The sequence below is a fragment of the Coenobita brevimanus genome, chromosome 106, assembly GCF_032717465.1.
Source record: "Coenobita brevimanus isolate Jiangsu-jjx chromosome 106, ASM3271746v2, whole genome shotgun sequence".
Classification (NCBI taxonomy): domain Eukaryota; kingdom Metazoa; phylum Arthropoda; class Malacostraca; order Decapoda; family Coenobitidae; genus Coenobita; species Coenobita brevimanus.
In genome coordinates, this window is record NC_137059.1 from 5440295 (window position 1) to 5462520 (window position 22226).

Genomic DNA, 22226 nt, shown 5'->3' on the forward strand with positions numbered 1-22226 from the left:
CACACACACACACACACACACACACATACAGACTTACAATGTAACATACCTTTCATATACAGTTTAGAGGTGGTTTAATTTCTAACGCATTTTGGTTTGATCCCTGTGTACTGTATATACTTTTTTTTTTTTTTTTTTCCACAACCCTTGTTCTGCTTTCCTTTCTACATTTTGTTGTTCCTTTTGAGTCTCTTCATCCATTATGTTTTCTGTCTAACCTTTATATTACTTCTCACCATCATTACTTAACCCTCAGTCTCTTTTTCCATGTTGTAGCTTCATTCATGTCACTTAACCTTCCTCTGTTAGAAATTCCAGGTAAATAATTAAAAAAAAAAAAGAAGAGTCATTACGTATTTGCGGCGTTACAAACATGAGGTATGATCCAGGCATATCAAGATTGCATTTACCACCCACCTCGGATGATGATGAACACGGCATCTGACTGTATACTACCTCATGGGCAGATCGTACTTTTCCCACTCATTCAAGCTAGAGCATGTGATGAGATAGTTTTGTTATGGTAAGGTAAAAAGTGCAATCACTTCTGCTCTACAAGACCTGTGCACCAGAGGACTACCATCTCCCCCCTCCCCTTTGTGCTCATGCATAGTAGTGTCCGGTGGATGCCCCTCACCTTGACATTTGATGAATTCCACACCGCCAATTCAGACAAGAAAGTGAGGATGCATTTTTGTATGGGTCTCTGTGTTTGTAATGTTGAAAAAATTCTGTGTCTGTATATATTACAAGAAAATACATGATGCTTCCAAAACTAAGTGTAATTTACCTAGCCCTAAATTCGTCAATTCTTACTCTTCAGTAAGAGAGCTGTTATGTCAGGAGTGCATGGTCTTGTGGCCCCAGGCTTATCTGAATGTGAAAGCGGCTACTTCAGCCATTCGCTTTTTTTTTTTTTTTTTTTTTTTTTTTTTTTTTCCAGATTATGTTGGTGGATTGTGTTGTGAGATGCATAAAGTGTGTGTGTTTTGTGGGAGACTGATTCACTGTAAAGGTTTAGTGGATTGTTAGTTGTGTTTTGTTTTGGTACTGAAGCAGAGAAGGGTGATGAATAAATCAGTGTCTGGCTAGTTGCTCTTATGCCTGCTTGGAAAGAGTTATTTCAGAGTTAAGTGTTAATGAAGGATGACATTTAGTAGAAGGTTTGGATGGCTATGGTAGCTGTGTGTTTATGTATGTGAATTATTGTGTTTGGTGGAGGAAGAGATTTTTTCAAAAGATACTTGAAAGTGTTTTATTGTTGATACTCCTATTAGACTGAAACTTCGGCATTGAGTGACAGGAGACTGCTTGGCTGCAAGCTTTAGAAATTGCTTTTTCCTAAAACTTGAAGGCATAAGGAAGAAGGATATAAGTACAGTAATATTGTGATTTAAAGAGTATCATGAAGAAAAAAAAAAAAAAAAAAGTGGGTTCACATTCAAGGGATAGTTGAGGCTTGTTATAATGCCACCGTGGGGAGAGGGGAGTGACTGGCCAACCGCCTTGAATACTATCTGGACTAAGTACTGTATGCCCAGGCCCCAATGCCTCTAATGGGACACTAAAAGACTAAAGGATTAGATGAGCATGATCCTAAAACTAATTTAGATTGCATGTCTAAAGTGAAAAATAATATGCTTAACTTAGTCTTACATTTTTGTCCAAACTATTATCCATAGCACAAATATATAGCTTTTCTTTGAAAAAAAAATATTGTGTACTGGTGGTATGACCCTGTGCCCCCTCCCCAGTCCATGCGTTTGTGAGTTAAGGACATGCAGGCTTTGAATACGATCTAGAAAAACAACACTACGGTATGGGATGACAAGACTGGCCGATAGAGGATGTTTGCTGTGGAAGAACTTGGACATGTGCAGCCTCGTATCTTGCAACGAGAAAGTGGGCAAATAACCCATTAGAGAATAAGGAAAACTTGAGACTTGTTGATTCTCTTGGCAATACACACCCACAGAAATGTACAGTGGCATTCATGAGGATACATGCACAGTAAATGTGTTACCTGTTGTAGTGTTTACAGGTTGGATGTGGAACTGTTTCATTTACCACCTGGTTCACTTACCTTCAATGAATCAGGCAGTAAATGGAAAAATTCCATATTCCAGCAGCAGTGACAATATGCAACATGACCGCATTGTGTAGCCTACTGTATCCTTACTTACAAAGATGACTGTACACTCACGTATTATCTCCACTAATTAATTAGCTGTAGGTGACACTGTCGTTTAGACCTATGTTACTGAATCTATGTTGTTATGCTACGTACACAAGGCTCAAACTCTTGCTTCCTGAGTACGAGGAACTGATCTGGGGTTCTTTTCAAGACTGGGTTTAGAGCATGCAACCAGAGGAACAGGGCTCAAAAACACAGGCCAACCAATCTTACATGTGTATTGTCATACAAACATACAGTACTGGGCACAATACAAATAGGCAGATTATACACACTATAGTGGACACAAAGTACAAGAGTTGTGACTACATGTGACAGGGTAGCTATAGGTGTCACCCAGGTGTGGGAGGGGTCCCATCAGGTGTGTGCTCTCTGAAGGGGCATGGGACCGCTGCTGTAGGCCGGATAGTCCAGTGTGGGCTCTGGGGCGTCGTAGAGGGAGGCCTTTCGATGGAGGGGCCTTGGTGGTTGTGTGTCTGCCCTCGAGACTGGGGCCGAACAGGGTGAGTAGGCACGCTGCCTTGTGCCTGCCCTTGGTGGAGGATGGCTCACTGGCTGGTCTGGGAAGTTCTTAGCCAGGAGTCCTAGGGGCGTCCCTCAACAGCTGGGAGCTGCGGCCTTGCCTTTGATGAGAGGTCGTCAGGGGCTGCCTGCGGCATCTCTTCCTCTGGGAGTCTGGCAGCAACGGGTGATGTAGGGGCACTGGCTGCAGTGAGTGTATCCCCAGGCTGACTATGGGGCCTTTCCAGACCCTCTCCAGCTGCGACTCTGCTGGGAAGCTAGCTCCGCCTCTTGGGGTGTGGGGAGAGCAAGAGGGATGTCTCACTCGGCCTCTGGAGGAGTGAGGCGAGCAAGGGGTGTTGCCCTCGGTGGTTGTCACAGGGTTAGCAGACAAGGGAAGTATGGTGGATGTTCCCTCTCTGGCAGGCCGGGTGGGCGCTGCCACGGTTGCACTAGACCCTGGGATTGTAGGTGAGAGGAGGACAGTGGCCGTCCTCTCCCCGGCGAGCACAGTGGGTGCTGCTGCAGTCCTGCTCCCTGTGGAAGTTGCAGATGAGGGAAGTATGGTGGGCGTTCCCTCCTTGACGGGCACGATGGGCACCACTGCGGTTCTACCTTGCCCTGGGAAGACAGGTGAGAGGAATACAGTGACCGACCTCTCCCCGTCAAGCACGGTTGGCGTCGCCCCGGTCCTGCTTGGGACTGTAGGTGAGGGAAGTACAGTGGACGTTCCCTCCCCGACGAGCACGGTGGGCGTTGTCGCAGTCCTACAGCAGGTAGTAGGTGAGAGGAGTATAGTGGCCGTCCTCTCCCCGACGAGCACAGTGGGCGTCGTTGCGGCCCTACTTGGGTCTGTGGTTACACGAGTCCCACCCCGATCCTGGCTAGTGTTGGTCTGGATAAAGAGCAGTGCAACGGGGCGGTGTATCTCCCGCGGGCTCCGTTGAGAGGAAGAGGGGCGCATGGTGACGGGGGACGTATGCCCGTCTTGCTCGGGCCCTTTCCGCGCCTCCTTGTGATCTCCTCTTGGTGCTGGTATTTCATATATGTGATGGATCTCACCACATGGTTTGTACACTGCACAAAATTCATCCCCCCCCCACCCTCGCCTCCTTTGGTTGTATTTGAATAACTATCTTCCACTCTCTTCATAAGCTGGAATCACAGGTTCTTCGGAATTCCATAAGTTTCCTTTCGTTTTCTTCGTTTCCTCCCCTTCCCTGAACTCCACAAAGAATCCGGTCATTATCTCACGTTTCCGATCAAACTTCCTCACAGGTCGCAGTTATCTCGCGAGCATCACTTCAACCTCCAGTTTCATTTTCAGTTTCTTAAATTACCGTTTTCTTTGTTATGGGAGTATGGTATAACACTAACATCACAGTTATTATTCACCTAGTAGAATTCCTTTAAGTCAGACAATTAAAACACTGTCCTTGATTAATCCTTCCGTTGCTGTAGGCGCACTTTTATTCAGTCCAAATTCAGACGATTTTGTTTAGGTAAGAGAAAATATACGTCTTGGATCACTTTCATGATATAAACGAGATGCAGGCCGGTGCAGGTCTGCAACAGCAATGCCAGACAGCCATCTCACTGTCTACGCGGCGCTGCCACTCGCGCACACAGATCACAGACTCAGCGGATCTCCGACTAGACATCAGAGTACTGTCAGACGGGAGAGGGGTGGGACGTACGCACGGGCTCCCGCATCCTTCACTTAAGCCATGCCATCCTTTCGGGTTCTTCTGATTTCTTTGATATTTCAATGCGTATTTCAGCAGTCATCTTCTCTTGAAGACAGAGGTAAGTTACAAACCGTTTGTTTACACCAGAACAGATATATCAGGTTGTATATGCGGTAAAATTTGCCTGTGGTTAATGTTTGTTTACGGTGGTAGTCTGGGCGTTCACTCTGTCCTGACAGATGCCGCTTGACCTTTTCCATCTATTTTTCATAATTAAATAAACGAATGCTGATTATGTTATTTAGATATCTAGTCTCCAGCGTTGCAATTTATGCTTCGTAATTATAAAATCTTGGGTCAGTCATGAATGTAGCCTCTCGAATCCTGTCCCTAGTTCATGGCAAGTGCCAGATGAGGGCACAATGAGTGCCACGTACCCCACACCCACACTGCCACCAGTCACGTATCCCATCAGGAATGCCACCTTCCCTGTCTTCACAGTAGCCACTTACTTTGACAAACTGGGGACATGGAAATGCCCTCATCAGCCAATAATGCAATGGATGACGATTTGATGTGCACCGTGATGACTAGTGTGGAGATTGGGCAGATTGATGTGTGGCTGAGGACTGTTCCAGAAACAGCATAGGTATTATAGGCAAATTAAATGAAGGATTGTCAGCATTAATTATTATGGGTTGTTTAGATTTTGTGGTTTTTAAATGACCTTGAACAAACAACAGTGTGTGGATAAACTTATGTGTATATTTCTTGAGGCTTTGCAGCTGAACGTACCACTGTAAATATTGTTTCCTTTACCTTCCCTATTTTGTGTTTTTATGTGCCAGTTGTAGGTTAGGTAGTGGTAAGAAAGATAAAAATTTATATTGCCTGTGCAGTAAAAAGCATGTACCGGGTAATCCATTATTCCTTTATGTGCTTAATAATACACCAAGAAGGATTTAGGATATCTGAACAAAACACAAATATTTAAGGCAGCAAAAGAAAAATTACTTCCCTTTAGCTTAGAAAGTCCACAGAGTGTAAAGAAAATTGATGAAGTGAAGGTACTGTGGAGATAAGGAACAATGGTATATATGGACATACTGGTATCTAACCTGTACATGCTGCAATAGTATCAGAAATATTTGTAGTAAACCCTTGATATATTAAAATAATTGTGGAGGAAAAGTCAGTGATATAGATGATATTTATTGGGGAGGACTGTAACAACCCCTGGTTCAATTTACACAAAATCTTTTTCAGTGGATTTGTAACAAAATTATACATGCTCACTTTTATTTTGGCTTTGTGTGGGTTAATGTTGTATATCTTGATTTTGTATAAGTAAATATTAAATATTTTAAGTCATTGCTGTTGTATATCTTGGTTTTGTATAAGTAAACATTCAATATTTTAAGTCATTGCTGTACTAATCAACTGAACAGAAAAAAAAAAAAAGCAAAAAAAAAAAAAAAAAAAATTATTGTTTATATACCATAAATAGATAGTTTTCCATTAGGTACAGTTGCCTGCAAATGTTCCTAACTTTTTCCTTCCTTTTAGTAACTCATTACATTATGCTGTACTTGTTTTGGTAATTATAAGTAACTGTTTGACTAACAAGTAGATTCTGATGACTGCAGGCAACTTTACTGAAGTTAGTATGATGTTAAGGGTTACAGAAGGTCAGGAGGAGGAATGGAACTTTTTCAGGGGACTGTGCATGGAAAAGTAATTACAGTATTGAAAACGTAAGGGATATATGAGAATATGTGATGAGTGATGAATAGGGTTGTTTAGCAGTTGTAGGCAGTGGATGGATCAAATATTTGCTGTGAGACAAAATGGAGAAAGCATTTATAGGTATGGAAAAAACGGTAAAATTATTGTTTCAACCCCTAACAGAATTATGAGTTCTTCATCCATTTTTTTGGTATTTTAGACAATTCTAAGACCCTTTTCTTCTATGACATTTCTGTTGCAAATTATTTTTATTTTACTCCTAAAGGATAGGTTAGGTTAGCTTATCTTCAAGAGTAAAATAAAAATAATATGCAACAAAAATGTCATAGAAGAAAAGTGTCTTAGAATTGCTTAAAATACCGAAAAAATGGATCAAAAACTCATAATTCTGTTAGGGGTTGAAACAACAATAGAACTGAAAAAACATACAGTAAGATAAATAGAGAAGGATTATAGAAGGTTTTACATTTGTTTGGTGTGGCTGGAAAGCTGGTTAATATTGTGCAGAGTTTTTATGATAGTAGTAAAGCTTGTGTAAGAGTGGGAGGATGTCGTAAGTTAATGGATTATTGTCGTATTGGAGTGAGAGAGATGTGCCATGTTCTCATGATACTGAAAATACATAATGCCATAATAGCACAGTACAGGTAGTTAATTTATATACTGTATCATTTTAGATTATTACTTGATCATACAGTTGAATACCAGTATATATATATGGTGCTTTTTTTACAGATTTGCTGGTGATAACAGTGGCAACCAATGAGACAGATGGCTACGTACGGTTTATGCGCTCCATCAATGTCTACGATCTTAATGTCCAAGTGGGTCTCTCTCTCTCTCTCACTCTCTCTCTCTCTCTCTCTCTCTCTCTCTCTCTCTCTCTTTCTCTCTCTCTCTCTCTCTCTCTCTCTGAGAGAGAGGGGGAGGGAGGGAGAGAATAGAGAAGTAGAGAGCAAGGAGGGATTGATATTATATAATCTCCATTTGTTGAGTTTGTCCGAGTAGGCTACTATGAAAAAATATACAAATGATAGTTTTATTCAGCCGGATCACAGTGACCGGGTAGTGGATTTTATGGATAATGGATGTCTGGATAATCGAAGGATTACTGTATATATACACAGTGTATACTGTATAGCCTAGAGCCTGTTAAATATACAGTATATATGTATATATTTGTGTGTGTGTGTGTTTGTGTGTAAAATTCCAAACACCCTGGTACAGTAATTCCTTGTTTCACAATGTAGTGGTCAAAAGAGTAACTGAAGTTGTTTCCTAGCCCAGCTTGGCTGGAGCGGATAACACAGAGCATGTGTAAAAGAATCTAAAGAGTTGTACCATAGGAGGGTAATAATAGTGCTTTATTTTGTTACCATACTTGTATGTCAGTTATGTGAGAATGTTATAGTTTTGTGTTCTATATCACCTCCCTGAATTTGTATGATGTCATTAGAAGTTTATCGTTGCTGTTTAGTCTGTTTTATTCAACTTAAAAAAAGATATCTTATATTGAAAGAATGTATTTAGGCTGTGTCTAACTTTTCTGGTTAAAAAGGCCTATCCTATACTGAATAAAACTCATAGGAGATGGAAGGAGTAAAATTAGAACAGTATCCCCAGGTTTAATGGATTGAAGAATTATTACAGTTGTGAATAAATGGTACAAGTTTTTACTCTTGATAGGTGCTTGGATTAGGCCAAATCTGGGAAGGAGGAGATGTGAAACATTTTGCCGGTGGGGGCCACAAGATCAATCTGCTGAAGGAGGAGCTGAAGAAGTATAAAGAGGATGCTAACAAAGTCATCATGTTCACTGACAGGTGAGTTGATGCTATATATCTCCTTCATTATTACAGTATTATTATTATTCATGTGTGGTAGGTGGGGGTGCTTACCACTTTCCACTTCTTTCCTTCCTTCCTCTTCTGTCTTTCTTTCCTTCATTCTTTCCTCTTCCTTCGTTTTATGGGTGACTCTACACCGAGTGACAAGCCAAATGGTTTCCTGTACACCAGGAAACCATTTACCCTGCTGGGTGGTAACCATATAGCTAACCAAATTACGGTGCCTGATGGTTTGGTGCGTAAGTAAGGCGCTCCAATCGGATTGAGCCATTGCAGGTTTGTATCCAAGGGACGGTTGGGGTTTATTGCTCACACAATGCCACTCATGGATGTTTAAATGTCAGGACTAACTTGCCTAGCCACGGGTACCTACGCTCCCTATGGGGCAACACAGGATTTGATGATGAATGAATGAGTGATTATTGTTTATTACTTTATATGTTTTTATACAGTTGTGAATGAAGACAGTTGTTATTTGTGGTAGCTGTACAGCCATCTCCCAGCTTGCATGGGTTTGTCATGCTTGGATCTGTTATGTGAGAGAACAAAAATCATGACCGTAATCCATTAGGTGCAATTTTTTTTACCAGTAATGTAGAGTACCAGTAGCTTGCAGCAGCTAAAATTTCATGTACTATATTGAAAACTTACATAATTAATCCTCTTCCCACAGCTATGATGTCATTTTCACAGCAGGAAAGGCCACAATATTAGAGAAATTTGATGCCCTTGATGCTCGTGTGGTATTTGGTGCTGAAGATTTCTGCTGGCCCAATCATGATCTGGCTTCTGCATACCCTCGAGTTCCCTTTGGCTACAAGTATCTAAACTCAGGAGGCAAGTTGCTTTTCTTATCCATTCAAGTTAGTGCATTGGTAATATACCGGTATATTTGCGTATATATTTTGTATTTTTTTTGTTTATACTACTACTGTTCTGTAATATGTGTATGCTTTGTTAAGTGTTAGCACTTTTGCTATTGAAAACTAATGTACTTTGTATATTTTCAGGATTCATTGGGTATGCTCCAGAAATGTATGAAATTGTTACTGCCCATGATATTACAAACCAGGATGATGATCAACTCTACTACACTAAGCTATTTTTGAACAAAGAAATTAGAGAAAAATATCAAATTAAGTTAGACATTCAAGCCAAAATCTTCCAGAATCTTAATGGACAGGCTGGTAAGTTGATATTTTGTTTGTTTTCCTCACCTGAATGGAAGCAATACTTGCTGCATTAATTGTCTTGATTCTCTTATTGGCTGTTAAAACCCAGTGCCTAATACAATGAGTTCCTGATTCATGTTGATGATGTACTCCAGTATATTGGCAACTTTTTCCATAAAATTGGTGCTGTAAATTTTGGAAAACTGGCAATTCAGTCTTGCAGTTAGTAATGGAACATTAAAAGACAACTTTTCTATAAACTTCTGTAGAATAATGGCAAAAACAGAACTTCAAGAAAGGTGACATATAACAAGGACTTCATAATTTGCTCTGCATAAACTGTTTCATATGATTTGTTGTCTTTCCCTCCACAAATGTCAGTAAATACCTGTTGTGATATAACTGCTGTTTGGGACTTGACTGGCATTCTGGTACTGTATTTATTGACAGGCATCCTAGGCATCCCTAATTTGTTCCCTTGGCTTTTCTGCACAGTAATGATTTGCATATTCTAGAAAGTATTATTGCTTTTCAGTGTTTAATACAGCTGTGTTATGTTTGAAGGGGAACCATTTTAGAGGTTACCTGTGTACAATCCTGGACAGAAGAACATGATAGTCAAGGTGGAAGGTTGGAAGTTCATTTACACCCGCACTGGATGGAGAGTCATTTTCTGGTCACCCCAACAGACAGACTTGAGCTGCATAATGATCAAGCTGTAATATTTCCATTTCTTATTACGGACCAGAAAACTGTCATTATTGTATGTTATTTAGGATAGTATCATGTATTGTAAGAAAATGTTCTGAAAAGAGGTGACGAGAGTAAGACAGGGTGGCAGTGAAGTTAGTAGGGGAGTGAAAGATAAAAATGGTAGATTACTAGTGGAGAAAGGAGAAAAAGTGAGCAGATGGAGGGAACACTTTAAGGAACTGTTGAACAAAGAGAATGGAAGTAATGCGAGTATAAGTGGCTGAGGAATGGCTGGGAGAAGGAGGGAGGTGAGAAGACAGGAAGAAATCAGTAGGATAGAAGTTGTGGAAGCAATGAAGAAAGTCAAATTGGGGAAAGCCCCAGGAATTGATGGAGTGTGTGGTGAAATGCTGAAGCATGGGGGAGAGATAGTAGTAGAATGGATGTGGAAGATGTGCAGATTGGCCTGGGAGGAAGGTAGAGTCCCGGAGAATTGGAAGTCAGGTATAATTATTCCCTTGTGCAAAGGAACGGGAAAAAGAAGTGTGTGGTAATCATAGGGGCATTTGTCTTCTTAATGTAGTAGGAAAAGTGAATGGTAGGATACTTATTGACAGAGTTAGGGAAATAACAGAGGAATTAGTTGGAGAAGAACAGGAAGGCTTTAGGAAGGGAAGAGGTTGTGTAGATCAGATATTCATTCTTAGGTCTTTAGTGGAAAAGTTTCTAGAGAAGGAAAAGAAGTTGTATGCAGCCTTCATGGATTTGGAGAAAGCATATGACAGGGTGGATAGACAAGGATTGTGGAAAGTACAGTATTAAGAATATATGGAGTAGATGGGAAGTTGTTGAATGCCGTAAAGAGTATGTATGTTGTTGCTAAGGCTGCAGTGCGTGTGGATGGTGAACTGAGTGAATTTTTCTCTTTGAAGGTTCAGTTGAAACAAGTATGTGCCTTGTCTCCATGGTTGTTCAGTCTGTACATGGATGGGGTAATAAAAGATACAAGGTAGGGCAGTGGATGTTGGAGTGGCCCTAGTGAGAGAGGGTAGTGATTGGAAACTCCCTGTACTGTTGTTTGCAGATGATACTGTGTTTTTAAGTGAAGACAAAGGGGAGCTGCAAGGCTTGGTGGATGAGTTTGGGAGAGTGTGTAGGAAATGGAATCTAAGGGTGAATGTAGGGAAGAGTAAAGTGATGGTCTTTGAGAGAGGTGAAGTCAGTGAATGTACAGCGAGGTTGGATGAAGAAATGGAAAATGTGAGTACGTTTAAGTACTTTTTTTTTTTTTTTTTTTTTTTTTTTAATGCGAGGAAGAAGGAACCAAAGGCCATGAGCCCGCAGTAACAGTTCTCTCCAAGAGAAAAACAAAATACAATATAGAGCCAAATTCAAGATCCGATCATTTTGAGATGCCTGGACACACTGCGTTTGAAAGACTGGAGATCATAGGCAGCAGGAAATACAGACAGAGGGAGACAGTTCCAGAGCTGACCTTTTGCATAAATGAAAGAGTGGGAGTAACGGTTAACTCTTGCATTAGAGAGTTGGACAGAAAAAGGATGAGAGTTTGCTGCCAGACGGGTGCTATGCTCCCGTCGTAGAGGTGGAGGAATGCAAGCAGACAGTTCAGAGGAGCAGTGACCATTAAAGTAGCGATAGAAAAGAGATAAAGAGATAAAGAGTGTGATGAGTAAGGATGGAAGTGTGGAGGGTGAAGTGCTGGAAAGGGTACAACAAGGAAGAAAGGTTGCTGGTTCCTTGAAGGCAGTGATAAGAAACAGGGAAGTGAGCAAGGAAGTGAAAAAGTTACTAAATGACAGTATTGTGATACCAACTCTAACATATGGAAGTGAAGCTTGGATGTTGTTGGAAAGACACAAGTCAAGAGTGAGAGCAGTGGAAATGAGTTATTTAAGAAGAGCCTGTGGAGTCACATGGAGAGACAGGCTGACGAATGAGGATATAAAGGAGCATTATTATATGGATGTGGATGTGATAGGAATCATTGGGAGGAACACACTGAGGTGGTCTGGCCATGTGGAGAGGATGGAGGGTGAGAGATTGATGAGGAGAGTGTATGTGAGTGAGGTGGAGGGGGGGAGAGGGAGGGGGAGGCCAAGGATGATGTGGAGGGATGGAGTGGAGAGGTATATGAGAGAGGGGTGTGTGAGTTGAGAGCAGGGCAGTGAAATGGCAGGTGGCAGGGCGACGTGGAGGCGATTTGTTTGTGGCCACCCCATACAGGCTTAAGGCGTCTGGTAATAGATAGATAGATAGATAGATCATGTATTGTAAAGAATTGATCATTACGTTAGTTACATTACATTGATCTTTTATGACCAGCTGTAACTTGGTGGTAGGTGGTTTGTGCTGATAATTTGTTCAGCTTGATTCATCCAGACAATATATTCCCAGATTGTTAGTTAGAATGCTAAGGCATGAATTACAGTACTGGGATAATATGATATGAAAATTTCTTCCCTCACCTTCCACAGACTGGGGCATTTGGAACCATGGTATTTTTAATGCCCCCAAAGCTCAGTTCCTCCATCCCAAAAATCAACACAGTTTTCCACATGAATATCTCATTACCCTCAACAACACACATCATGGTCATTTACCATCTCTGTGTCGGTATTTTTTTTGCCACACCCACAGGGCAGCCATATAAAGTGCTTATTCCTAACTGTGTCACTTACACACTCCCACTCACTCGCTCAGAGTTACTGTACTTTCATGAAGTATGGGGTCTAGGCCATATGGGAGATGTGTTAGGAAAAGAAAATTTTGCACAATGGTGGACCTTCCCCAAGACCAGGTTTCAGGCAGGGTGGGACTCCTGAGGACCCAGATGCCACACCCAAGACATGTAGGCACAGCTGGTTTTTAAATTTTTTATCAAGGAAAGCAGATGATGATGAATAATAGATATAGGGTATATTTATCTATGTATCTATCTATACACACACAGACACAGACACACACATATATACTATATATATAAATAGATACATAGATACTGTACTGAAGATAGACAGACATACAGTTTATTTGTGAGGAGTAGACTGTAGCACCAGTCGAGCAGGGCAGTACTCCCGAGGTGGATGGAAAGCTGATGACAGGGAGTGCTGGAGCTCCCGTTTCATCAGCCCTCAGGACTAGTTCCTGACCATCCCCCTTTGCTGAACTTTTTCAGTGTCTCAGTTACACAGAGAGTAGGCCAGCATGCTCTCCAGTACAAATTTCTCTATCTATGTTCACCAAACTACATGCACAGTACACACTACACTTCCTATTCAAAATTCACCAAAATGGCGTCAATTCACCCAGCCTCGGAGTCCCCAGGGGGGGGAACCATAAATGCCCCCGCCATCTGCCCCTCTCCCGGTGACGACTCGAGGTGCCTGGAACCACTGTCTGACTCTCTTCTTCTTCATTTCTGCAACATTCGCGGCCTTTCATCTAACTTTCGCTCTGTTGAGCACCACCTCTCCTCCTCTAAACCTCACCTTCTTTTTCTAACGGAGACTCAGCTGTCTGAGGCAACTGACAGCAAACCCTTTTCTGTATCCTCCTACTTTCTCTATACTCATTTCAAAGCCAAAGGTGGCTGTTGTGTATACATACGCAACGACTTATCTTGCTCTCGTGTTCCTGAACTTGATTCTTCTGAATTCTCCACTCTCTGGCTTAGGCTTTCCTGTCATTCTCAGACTAAATATATCTGTGCTGTTTACTTATCCCCTAATTCTACTGACTATCAAAAATTCTTCGACTATCTTACTTCTACGATGGAACACATTCTGTCCATTTCTCCTTTCTCTGAAATCTCCATTCTTGGAGATTTCAATGTTCACCACCACCTTTGGCTCTCCTCTCCTTTCACGGATCCACCTGGTGAACAAGCCTACATCTTTTCTATCCTTAATGACCTAGAGCAGCTTGTACAGCACCCTACCCGTATCCCTGACCACCTTGGAGAGAGCTCCAACATACTTGACCTCTTCCTCACAACTAATCCTTCTGCTTACTCTGTTAATCTTTTCTCTCCGTTGGGCTCCTCCGATCACAACCTTATTACCTTAACCTGTCCTGTCGCTCCAGTACGGCCTGCGGACCCTCCAGGGAAACGTCGTCTCTGGCATTTTGGAGCCGCGGACTGGGAGGCCCTCAGGCAGTACTTCTTTGATTTTCCCTGGAATGATTATTGCTTCAATGGCCGTGAGCCATCTGAGTGTGCCTTGCGCATTACGGAGGTTATTCTCTCTGGCATGGAAGCATACATTCCTTTCTCATATCCTTTGACTAACGCAAGAAAGCCTTGGTTTAATCACGCTTGTTCTAATGCAGTCCGCAACAAGGAGAAGGCCTACAAAAGGTACCGGAGCCAACCCACCCCTGAATCACTATAATCTTTACGTTTCTGCCCGGAATCGTGCTAAGTCTGTTCTTCGCTCTACTAAAAATAATTTCATCCATACTAAATGCTCTCAACTCTCCAACTCGAATTCTTCCCGCTCCTTCTGGCACCTTGCCAAAAAATCTTTCTAACAACTTTACCTCATCATCCTTCCTCCTCTTTTCTACTCTGATGGTTCTGTAGCTATTTCTTCTACTGATAAAGCAGATCTCTTCGCACAGACTTTCTCCTCCAATTCCACCTTAGACGATTCGATTGCTGTTCCTCCATCACTTCCCCCTCTGACTTCCTCATGGCTGACATTAAAATTTCTTCAGTTGATGTATTTTCTGCCATTACTGGCCTCAGTACTAACAAGGCATATGGGCCTGATGGGGTCCCTCCTGTTGTTCTCAAAAACTGTGCTTCTGTGCCCACACCCTGCCTAGGCAAACTATTTCGCCTTTGTCTGTCACCTTGTACCTTTCCTTCTTGCTGGAAGTTTGCTCTCATTCAGCCAGTCCCAAAGAAGGGTGACCACTCCCAACCCTCCAACTATCGTCCAATTGCTTTAACGTCCTGTATTTCAAAAGTTTCGAGTCAATTCTTAATAGAAAAATTTTAAGGCATCTTTCCTATCACAACCTTCTTTCCGATCGTCAGTATGGGTTCCGTCAGGGACGCTCCACTGGCGATCTTCTCACCTACCTTTCAGACTCCTGGTCATCCTCCTTTCGGGACTTTGGCGAAAGCTTTGCCATTGCACTTGACATCTCAAAGGCTTTCGATCGAGTCTGGCATAAATCTTTAATTTCCAAACTGCCCTCCTACGGTTTCTATCCTTCTATCTGTGCCTTCATCGCTAGCTTCCTTTCTGGTCGTTCTATAGCTGCTGTCGTAGGCGGCCATCGTTCTTCTCCTAGATCTATCAACAGTGGTGTTCCTCAGGGCTCTGTCCTATCACCAACTCTCTTCCTTTTATTCATCAATGATCTTCTAAGCTGTACATCTAACCCTATCCACTCATACGCTGATGACTCCACCCTTCACCTTTCCATTCGGTTCCCGCAAACGCCCATCTCAACAGTTACTTCAAGAAACAAGGGATGAGGCTATGGCACACCTAATGTCTGACTTGGCTCATATCTCTGACTGGGGTAAAAATAATATGGTTGTCTTTAATGCATCTAAGACTCAGTTCTTACACCTATCAACCCGACAAAATCTTCCACAGGTATACCCACTAATGTTTAATAATATTCCGATTAATCCTGCATCATCCTTGAACATGCTTGGGGTTTCATTTACTCGGGACTTATCTTGGAAAGATCATATTACATCTCTTGTAAAATCTGCTTCCAAGAGATTGGGTGTGCTAAGCCGACTCCGCTCTTTCTTTACCCCTGCACAATTGTTGACTCTATACAGGGGTTTTATCCGCCCCTGTGTGGAGCACAACTCTCATGTGTGGGGAGGCTCCCCATACAGCTCTTCTCAATAGGGTGGAGTCAAAGGCTTTTCGTCTCATTAACTCTCCTCCTCTTACTGACTCCCTTCAACCTCTGTCTCTTCGCCGCACTGTTGCATCTTTATCTCTTTTCTATCGCTACTTTAATGGTCACTGCTCCTCTGAACTGTCTGCTTGCATTCCTCCACCTCTACGACGGGCGCGTAGCACCCGTCTGGCAGCAAACTCTCATCCCTTTTCTGTCCAACTCTCTAATGCAAGAGTTAACCGTTACTCCCAGTCTTTCATTTATGCAACAGGTCAGCTCTGGAACTGTCTCCCTCTGTCTGTATTTCCTTCTGCCTATGATCTCCAGTCTTTCAAACGTAGTGTGTCCAGGCATCTCAAAATGATCGGATCTTGAATTTGGCTCTCTATTGTATTTTGTTTTTCTCTTGGAGGGAACTGTTACTGCGGGCTCATGGCCTTTGGTTCCTTCTTCCTCGCATAAAAAAAAAAAAAAAAAAAAAAAAAAAAAAATGTATCAGGTCCTCCAAAAGTCCTAGTTTTTTTTTTCCCCACTGTATTAGCAAAGTGCTGTGGTAATCTAAAGTCGTCCAAGTAAGCTTAAGCTGGATCCACTTGAACCATGTGGCTGATATCTTTATTTTTTGTTTAGTGATTCCTGTCCCTTTGATGGAGGAAAAATAAAAAATATTTTTTAAATTTTTCACACGAGCCAACAGAACCATGATTCTGGTAAAAGATATATTATGGATACTGTGAATACTGAAGAGAATGCCAGTCAGGTGGATGTCAGTGCATACAAGTGATGGTAATGACAGAGAATTCCAGTTTTTCAAAAAATTCAAATATTCAAAAGCTTCTTGATCCCAGACATTCTGCATTTGGTGAATTGCACTCTACAGTTATAAACAGCATTGTCAAAAAATTTTCATCCTGCTGTGCAATTCTTTCCTTCTTTAATTTCTTATTTTAAAAAATGGCAGTGCAAACTTCATGCAACATCTGCTACTTTTACAGTGGAAGATAAACTCAGACATTCACTGAAGACCTCCCACTTGTCATTTCAAAATTGATCACAACCCAAAGGATAAGAATCATTGCTGTAGGGACTAGTGATGTAGATTCATTGTATAAAGCAGGCTTTGTGATAAGAGGTGTTACCAGAATATGAAATGCTGTAACAAATAGCAAGTTTCTGTAAACAGGTGATGTGTCAATGAAGATGGATGATGATGATGTTCATGTGATCAACACTGTGTACCAGACTACCCCTGTAGTGATCCATGGTAATGGTCCAGCCAAGGTGCTTCTCAGCTCACTAGGCAACTACCTGGCCAAATCCTGGACTCCTGCTCATGGCTGCCTTGCCTGCTCTGAACACACCAAGGACTTCAAATCACTCTCTGTAAGTTATTCACATTTCACCTTAGATGTCAGTTTGAAATATAAGTTAATCATAAATAGCAGACCTTTGTGGTGCTGAAAACAAACACAAACTTTACCAAACCCTTTAAAACAACATTCCACCTCCAGATAGTCCAACACTAGCAGTGAAAAAACACCTACATACGGTAACCTCTCAAATAACAAGAAGGTTAGGTTCCTGGAGAAGTCGTGTTAGTTAAAAACATGTTATTTAAACATAATTTTCCCATAAGAAACAATAGTAATATTAGGGGTTATGTTCCTGGACTCTGGGAAAGTCTACCAGTTTGAGGAGTTATGCTACTCTAAACTTAAAAGCAACAATATTGATTTGAAAGAAAGTCCATGTAAAAAAAAAAAAAAACGGTAAATTTGGGAAGAAATAAACAACATTTGAGACCTAGTTGGGCCAAAGCGTTGTTTACTTCTCCCCAAATACATACTGTTTTCATTTTTTACGTAGATTTTCTTTCAATTCTGCTTCATTCACGGCATTGTGAAAGTTCCTCAACATTAATAATGCATTAGTAGGTCATAAAAACACTACAGTAAAAGCAACATTTTCATTACAGTAAGTAGGTCACAAACAATAACAACACACAGCCTCACTTCATCTATGCATCACTCGTCGTCTGCTGCTGTCCCTCCCCACCCCGCTTCCTCACCTCCCACTGCTTCCCACCCTAAATTTGTTGTCCCTCCTCGCTTTGCCGTCCTTCCTCTTCCTTTTCCTCTGACTCCCATGCTACTGGTGATGAAGATAACTCCCTTAAGTTTTCTATCTTCATAAAGAACTGCTCTATCTTGGTTTGAGTGGTTTTCTTCTTTCTGTTCTGCAGCATCAAGTTGTAACAATTTAGATCTGCCATCACTTTCCTGGTCAAATTTTGTCCGAAAATGAGTCAAATTGCTCAGAATGGAGCCAGACTTCATTTTCGAATATTATAGTTCGAATAAAACAAGTTTAAGCAACAGGCAAATAAAAAATTTTATTTATGCATAAACTGCCACACACGGTCTATCAGCTCGGGACTGCCCAAGGTGCACGGCTAATTTGAAATCATCATGTATGTGTAAAGTCGCATTAAATTGAGAAACCCTTGTTAGGTAAACTTATCTCCTTAAATATTTGCTCGTGTTAAAACAAAAACTCGTTTTTTAAACTCGCATTAGTTGAGAGGTTACTGTACTCACTTCACACAGGACAATACAACTCCTCAATCACAATGCCATGCTAAAAAGTCACCCCTCCTGACATCAGTTCATTGGAGATGTTCTTAAATAGAGATGATCGAGTTCACTTAGTTAGGCTTAGAGCAGGAAATCACCCAACCCTCCTCAGCTGCCAGCTTAGATTTGGCTTGGGTGGAATCACAGATGACATGTGCCCAGCCATGCTTGTAGTGTAGGCTAACGCAAAATACCACACACAGTGGTGCACTGCACAGCACATGTCACATTAAGATGCAGATGTCAGCAGTGTAGGAAACCTATGGAACAACCCCATAGGGGTGGTTGCATACCTGCAGTCAACGGGTCTGCTCAGTTAGATGGACGGGTTGAGCAGCAACAACAACAACAATCCAAATTAAGAGTTATTGTGAAACTTACAGACTGTGATCTTTCTTCTTAGAGGAAATACTGTATGTAATTATAAACCTATGGCTAAATGCATTGTACATTAATATTTTGCTTATGCCCATACTCAGGAAACCCGGCTTTGATGTTGAGAGCTTGACAAATTATCGTCCTGTCTCTCACCTGTCTTTCATGGCTAAGATTATTGAGTGGGCCATACTTGATCAACTCTTACCATTACCAACAGAGGTGTTCCTGCTGTTCAATCAACATATAGAAAATACAGTTCAACTGAAACTGCATTAATTAGGGTTCATAGTGACTTGGTGGCAAATGCCTGTAGTGGGATGTCCTCTCTCCTAGTTCTGTTGTATCTGTCTGCAGTTTTTGACACAGTAGATCATAAACTATTGTTGGATGATCTGTATTTTTATGGTGTTTGTGACAGTGCTGTTTTGCCCCTTAACCCGAGGCGTCCCATCAACATGTGAGTACATTGCAACATTTTGCATTTGCCAGTCCCGTCGATGTACTGGTACGTTGCGCAATTGCGAGGTGCATAATTTGCACAATTTTCAAAATTTGCACCTGATTTTTGGTACGTAGGGGCGCTCGACCTTCCCCTACCTGCCACCAGGCGGGGACACTCGGTGACCCCCCCGCGATCCGCGCTCACCCTCGGCTCGGTCACTCACCTGTTAGCAACGGTCCTGTTCAGACATGGCGCATAAAGGTCTCTCAGAGGAGGAAATCCAAGCCGCCCTGGATGCCTTTACAGGCGACAGTGATTCCCCACTGGACAATGAGGTTGTGGACAAGGATTATGTCCAACCAGAGGAGGTGGAAAGCAGCAGCAGTGATGAGGAAGTCCCGTCCCCCAGGAAGCGGCGCTACGTGACTTATCGTGCTGCTAGAGAGGGCCAGCCGGCACAAAAACAACGTGCAACATCCTCTCGGCAGCCCCAACTTGATGTGGAGCCGAATTTCGAGAACGAGGACGTGCTGCCACGTGGTACGGCCGAGAAATTATCACCCATCGTGGCCCCGAGTGCATACCACGTCGTACGAGCAGGTATGGGCCTAGTCTTTTGTTTGGGGAGGTTGGAAGTGGCGTGGAGGGAGTGGGGAGTGAAAGGGAAAGTGCAGGGAGGAGTATTGAAAGTGAGAGTGGCGGGAGTGAGTCGTCGCTCTCCCGTGGAGGTGTGAAGCGTCGGGAAGTATCACGTGGGCGAGTGAGGGTGCGTGCTGAATCACATGGGGTTGTGATGGAGGGGGAAGGTGGGGAGGAACCACTCCCCAGCACGTCTTATGCTCCCGAATATACCCAGACAAGTGGACGAGTGAGGGTGCGTGTTGAATCACCTGGTGTTGTCATGGAGGGGGAAGGTGGGGAGGAACCACTCCCCTGCACGTCTTATGCTCCCCAGTATTCACAGACTTCATCCCCACAGCCCCCTAATGTTCCACAAGGCCATAAGGGTAAGGGAAAAGGAAAGGGTAAAGGCCGAGGGAAGAGGAGTGCGAGTGGGGAACCCCTCTGCACTCCTCCTCCCCAACCTCCCCCACCAGCATCTCCTCCCCACCCAGACGAAGGCGACGATGGGGACGAAGGTTTTGTGAGTTGGAATTGGGAGGATGGGAGTAATTTTTCTCCCATCATTCACCCCTTCACTGAGCAGGGGCGTGCTGGCTGTACTGCTCCCGGTATTCACCAAAATTCCACCAGGCTGGATTTTTTCCACATTTTTTTCAGTGAGGCTTTTGTGGAGGAAATAGTGGACCAGACAAACCGTTTTGCTAGCAGCCAGTGATGTGAGAGTGAAAGACTTGGCACAAGGAGCAGGCATTCTATCAAGTATGATTACCCAGTCTCCCTTTCAGAAATGTTTTTATTTTTTGCGCTGGTACTTTTGATGGGTATTGTATGAAAGAACAGAATTCCGGCATACTGGACAAGGGACCCTGTTATGTTGACACCAATATTTAGCCAAGTCATGAGCCGTAATCACTTTCAGCAGATTCTAAGTTGCCTACACTTTTACGATGCTGATGATCCTGCAAATGCGAATGACACAGATAAGATGAGGCGAATTAGGTTGGTCTTTGATCACCTGAGGCAAACATTTCGTTCCTCATTTTATCCCTATAGAGACCTTGTCATAGACGAGAGTCTCGTGTTGTGGAGAGGCAATATTTCATTTCGGCAGTACATACCCAGCAAAAGGCACCGTTTTGGGTTCAAGATCTTTGTTATGTGTGACTGTAGGACTGGTTATGTGCAAGACATAGTCTTGTACACCGGTGCACAGACAGACACAATAGAAGATCGGAGTATTGGACTGTCTGGAGCAGTGGTAAAGACAATGATAGAAGACTACCTTCATCATGGTCACGTCCTTTACCTGGACAACTGGTACACTAGCCCTCTTCTCGCCCTTTATCTACACAGGCGTGACACGGGAATCTGTGGTACTGTCAAGGTGGGGTGCAAACTTGACAGAAATGTGGTTGTCTTCTTCCAGGCCAACAATATACTTGCAACAGTGTGGAACCACAATCGAGAAGCCTGTTGTCCACGATTCACCGCCTCTTGATGCACCGTACAGAGTCCGTGGATTACCGGAGCGAGAACAGGCGCCACATATGGAAACCTGAGTGTGTCCTCGATTACAACATCAACATGCGCCTGGTGGACCAGTCTGACTCCATGATAATCCATGGTCGAGTGTACCAGGACCATGGTGAAGTGGTACAAGAAGCTTTTCTTTCACTTGCTAGATATAACTGCCCTGAATTGCCACCAGCTGCACGCCATGACAACAGGAGTTCAGGAAACCTTTGAAGGGTTTGTGAGGGAGCTAACATGAGAGATTTTGCCCGGTATGCGGTTGAAAGGCCCCAGCACCGCACGCGCACTGCCCCTACCGCCTGAACTCCCCTGAGAATATCAGCCCGTCATTTCCCCAGTCCTATACTTCCCTAGCCAAATAGACCTAGGCCCCAATGCAGGTGTCACGTGAGTAGTAATTCCCGGGTGAGACCCACCACTCAGAGAAAAGACACCCACTATGAGTGCGTGGAGTGTGACGTGGGTCTCTGCATTCACCCTTGTTTTAGTATCACACCTTGATGCAATTCTGATATGGTGTGAATGCGATATGATGCTGATACTCAGAAATAAATGTGACAAACAGACGATCAGTGTAATTATAAGGCCCGTAGATCTGTAAATAGTAGTATGTAAGTGGAAACGGGTGTAATATAAGTGGAAAATTATTATGTAAGTGTATAAATATGATCTAAGTGGAAACATACCTAGCGAGGGTATTTTGATGCGATATTCTGACGCTCAGTGGAATAAATAAGGCCCGTAAATATGCAAATAGTATGAAAAATGCAAACGGGTGTATTATTAGTTGTAATTTTTGTAAGTGCTGAAATTTATTCTGTCAAAATATTCCTAGCAAGTGTTTATAAGTGCGATTTTCTGACGCTCATTGGAATAA

The 22226-nt window shown here is 42.7% G+C and overlaps 1 protein-coding gene across 1 annotated transcript in view; it reads left to right on the forward strand.

The window, feature by feature from the left end:
- The first annotated feature begins 4383 nt into the window (after positions 1-4383).
- The window catches only part of Plod (procollagen lysyl hydroxylase), a 403871-nt gene continuing 386028 nt past the window's right edge, over positions 4384-22226 (forward strand). The window contains exons 1-6 of the mRNA XM_080285397.1: positions 4384-4501; positions 6865-6953; positions 7816-7952; positions 8650-8813; positions 8987-9163; positions 16923-17122. Coding sequence (XP_080141523.1) covers positions 4423-4501; positions 6865-6953; positions 7816-7952; positions 8650-8813; positions 8987-9163; positions 16923-17122 — 846 coding nt within the window. The 5' untranslated portion in view covers positions 4384-4422. The remainder of the gene's footprint in view (positions 4502-6864; positions 6954-7815; positions 7953-8649; positions 8814-8986; positions 9164-16922; positions 17123-22226) is intronic.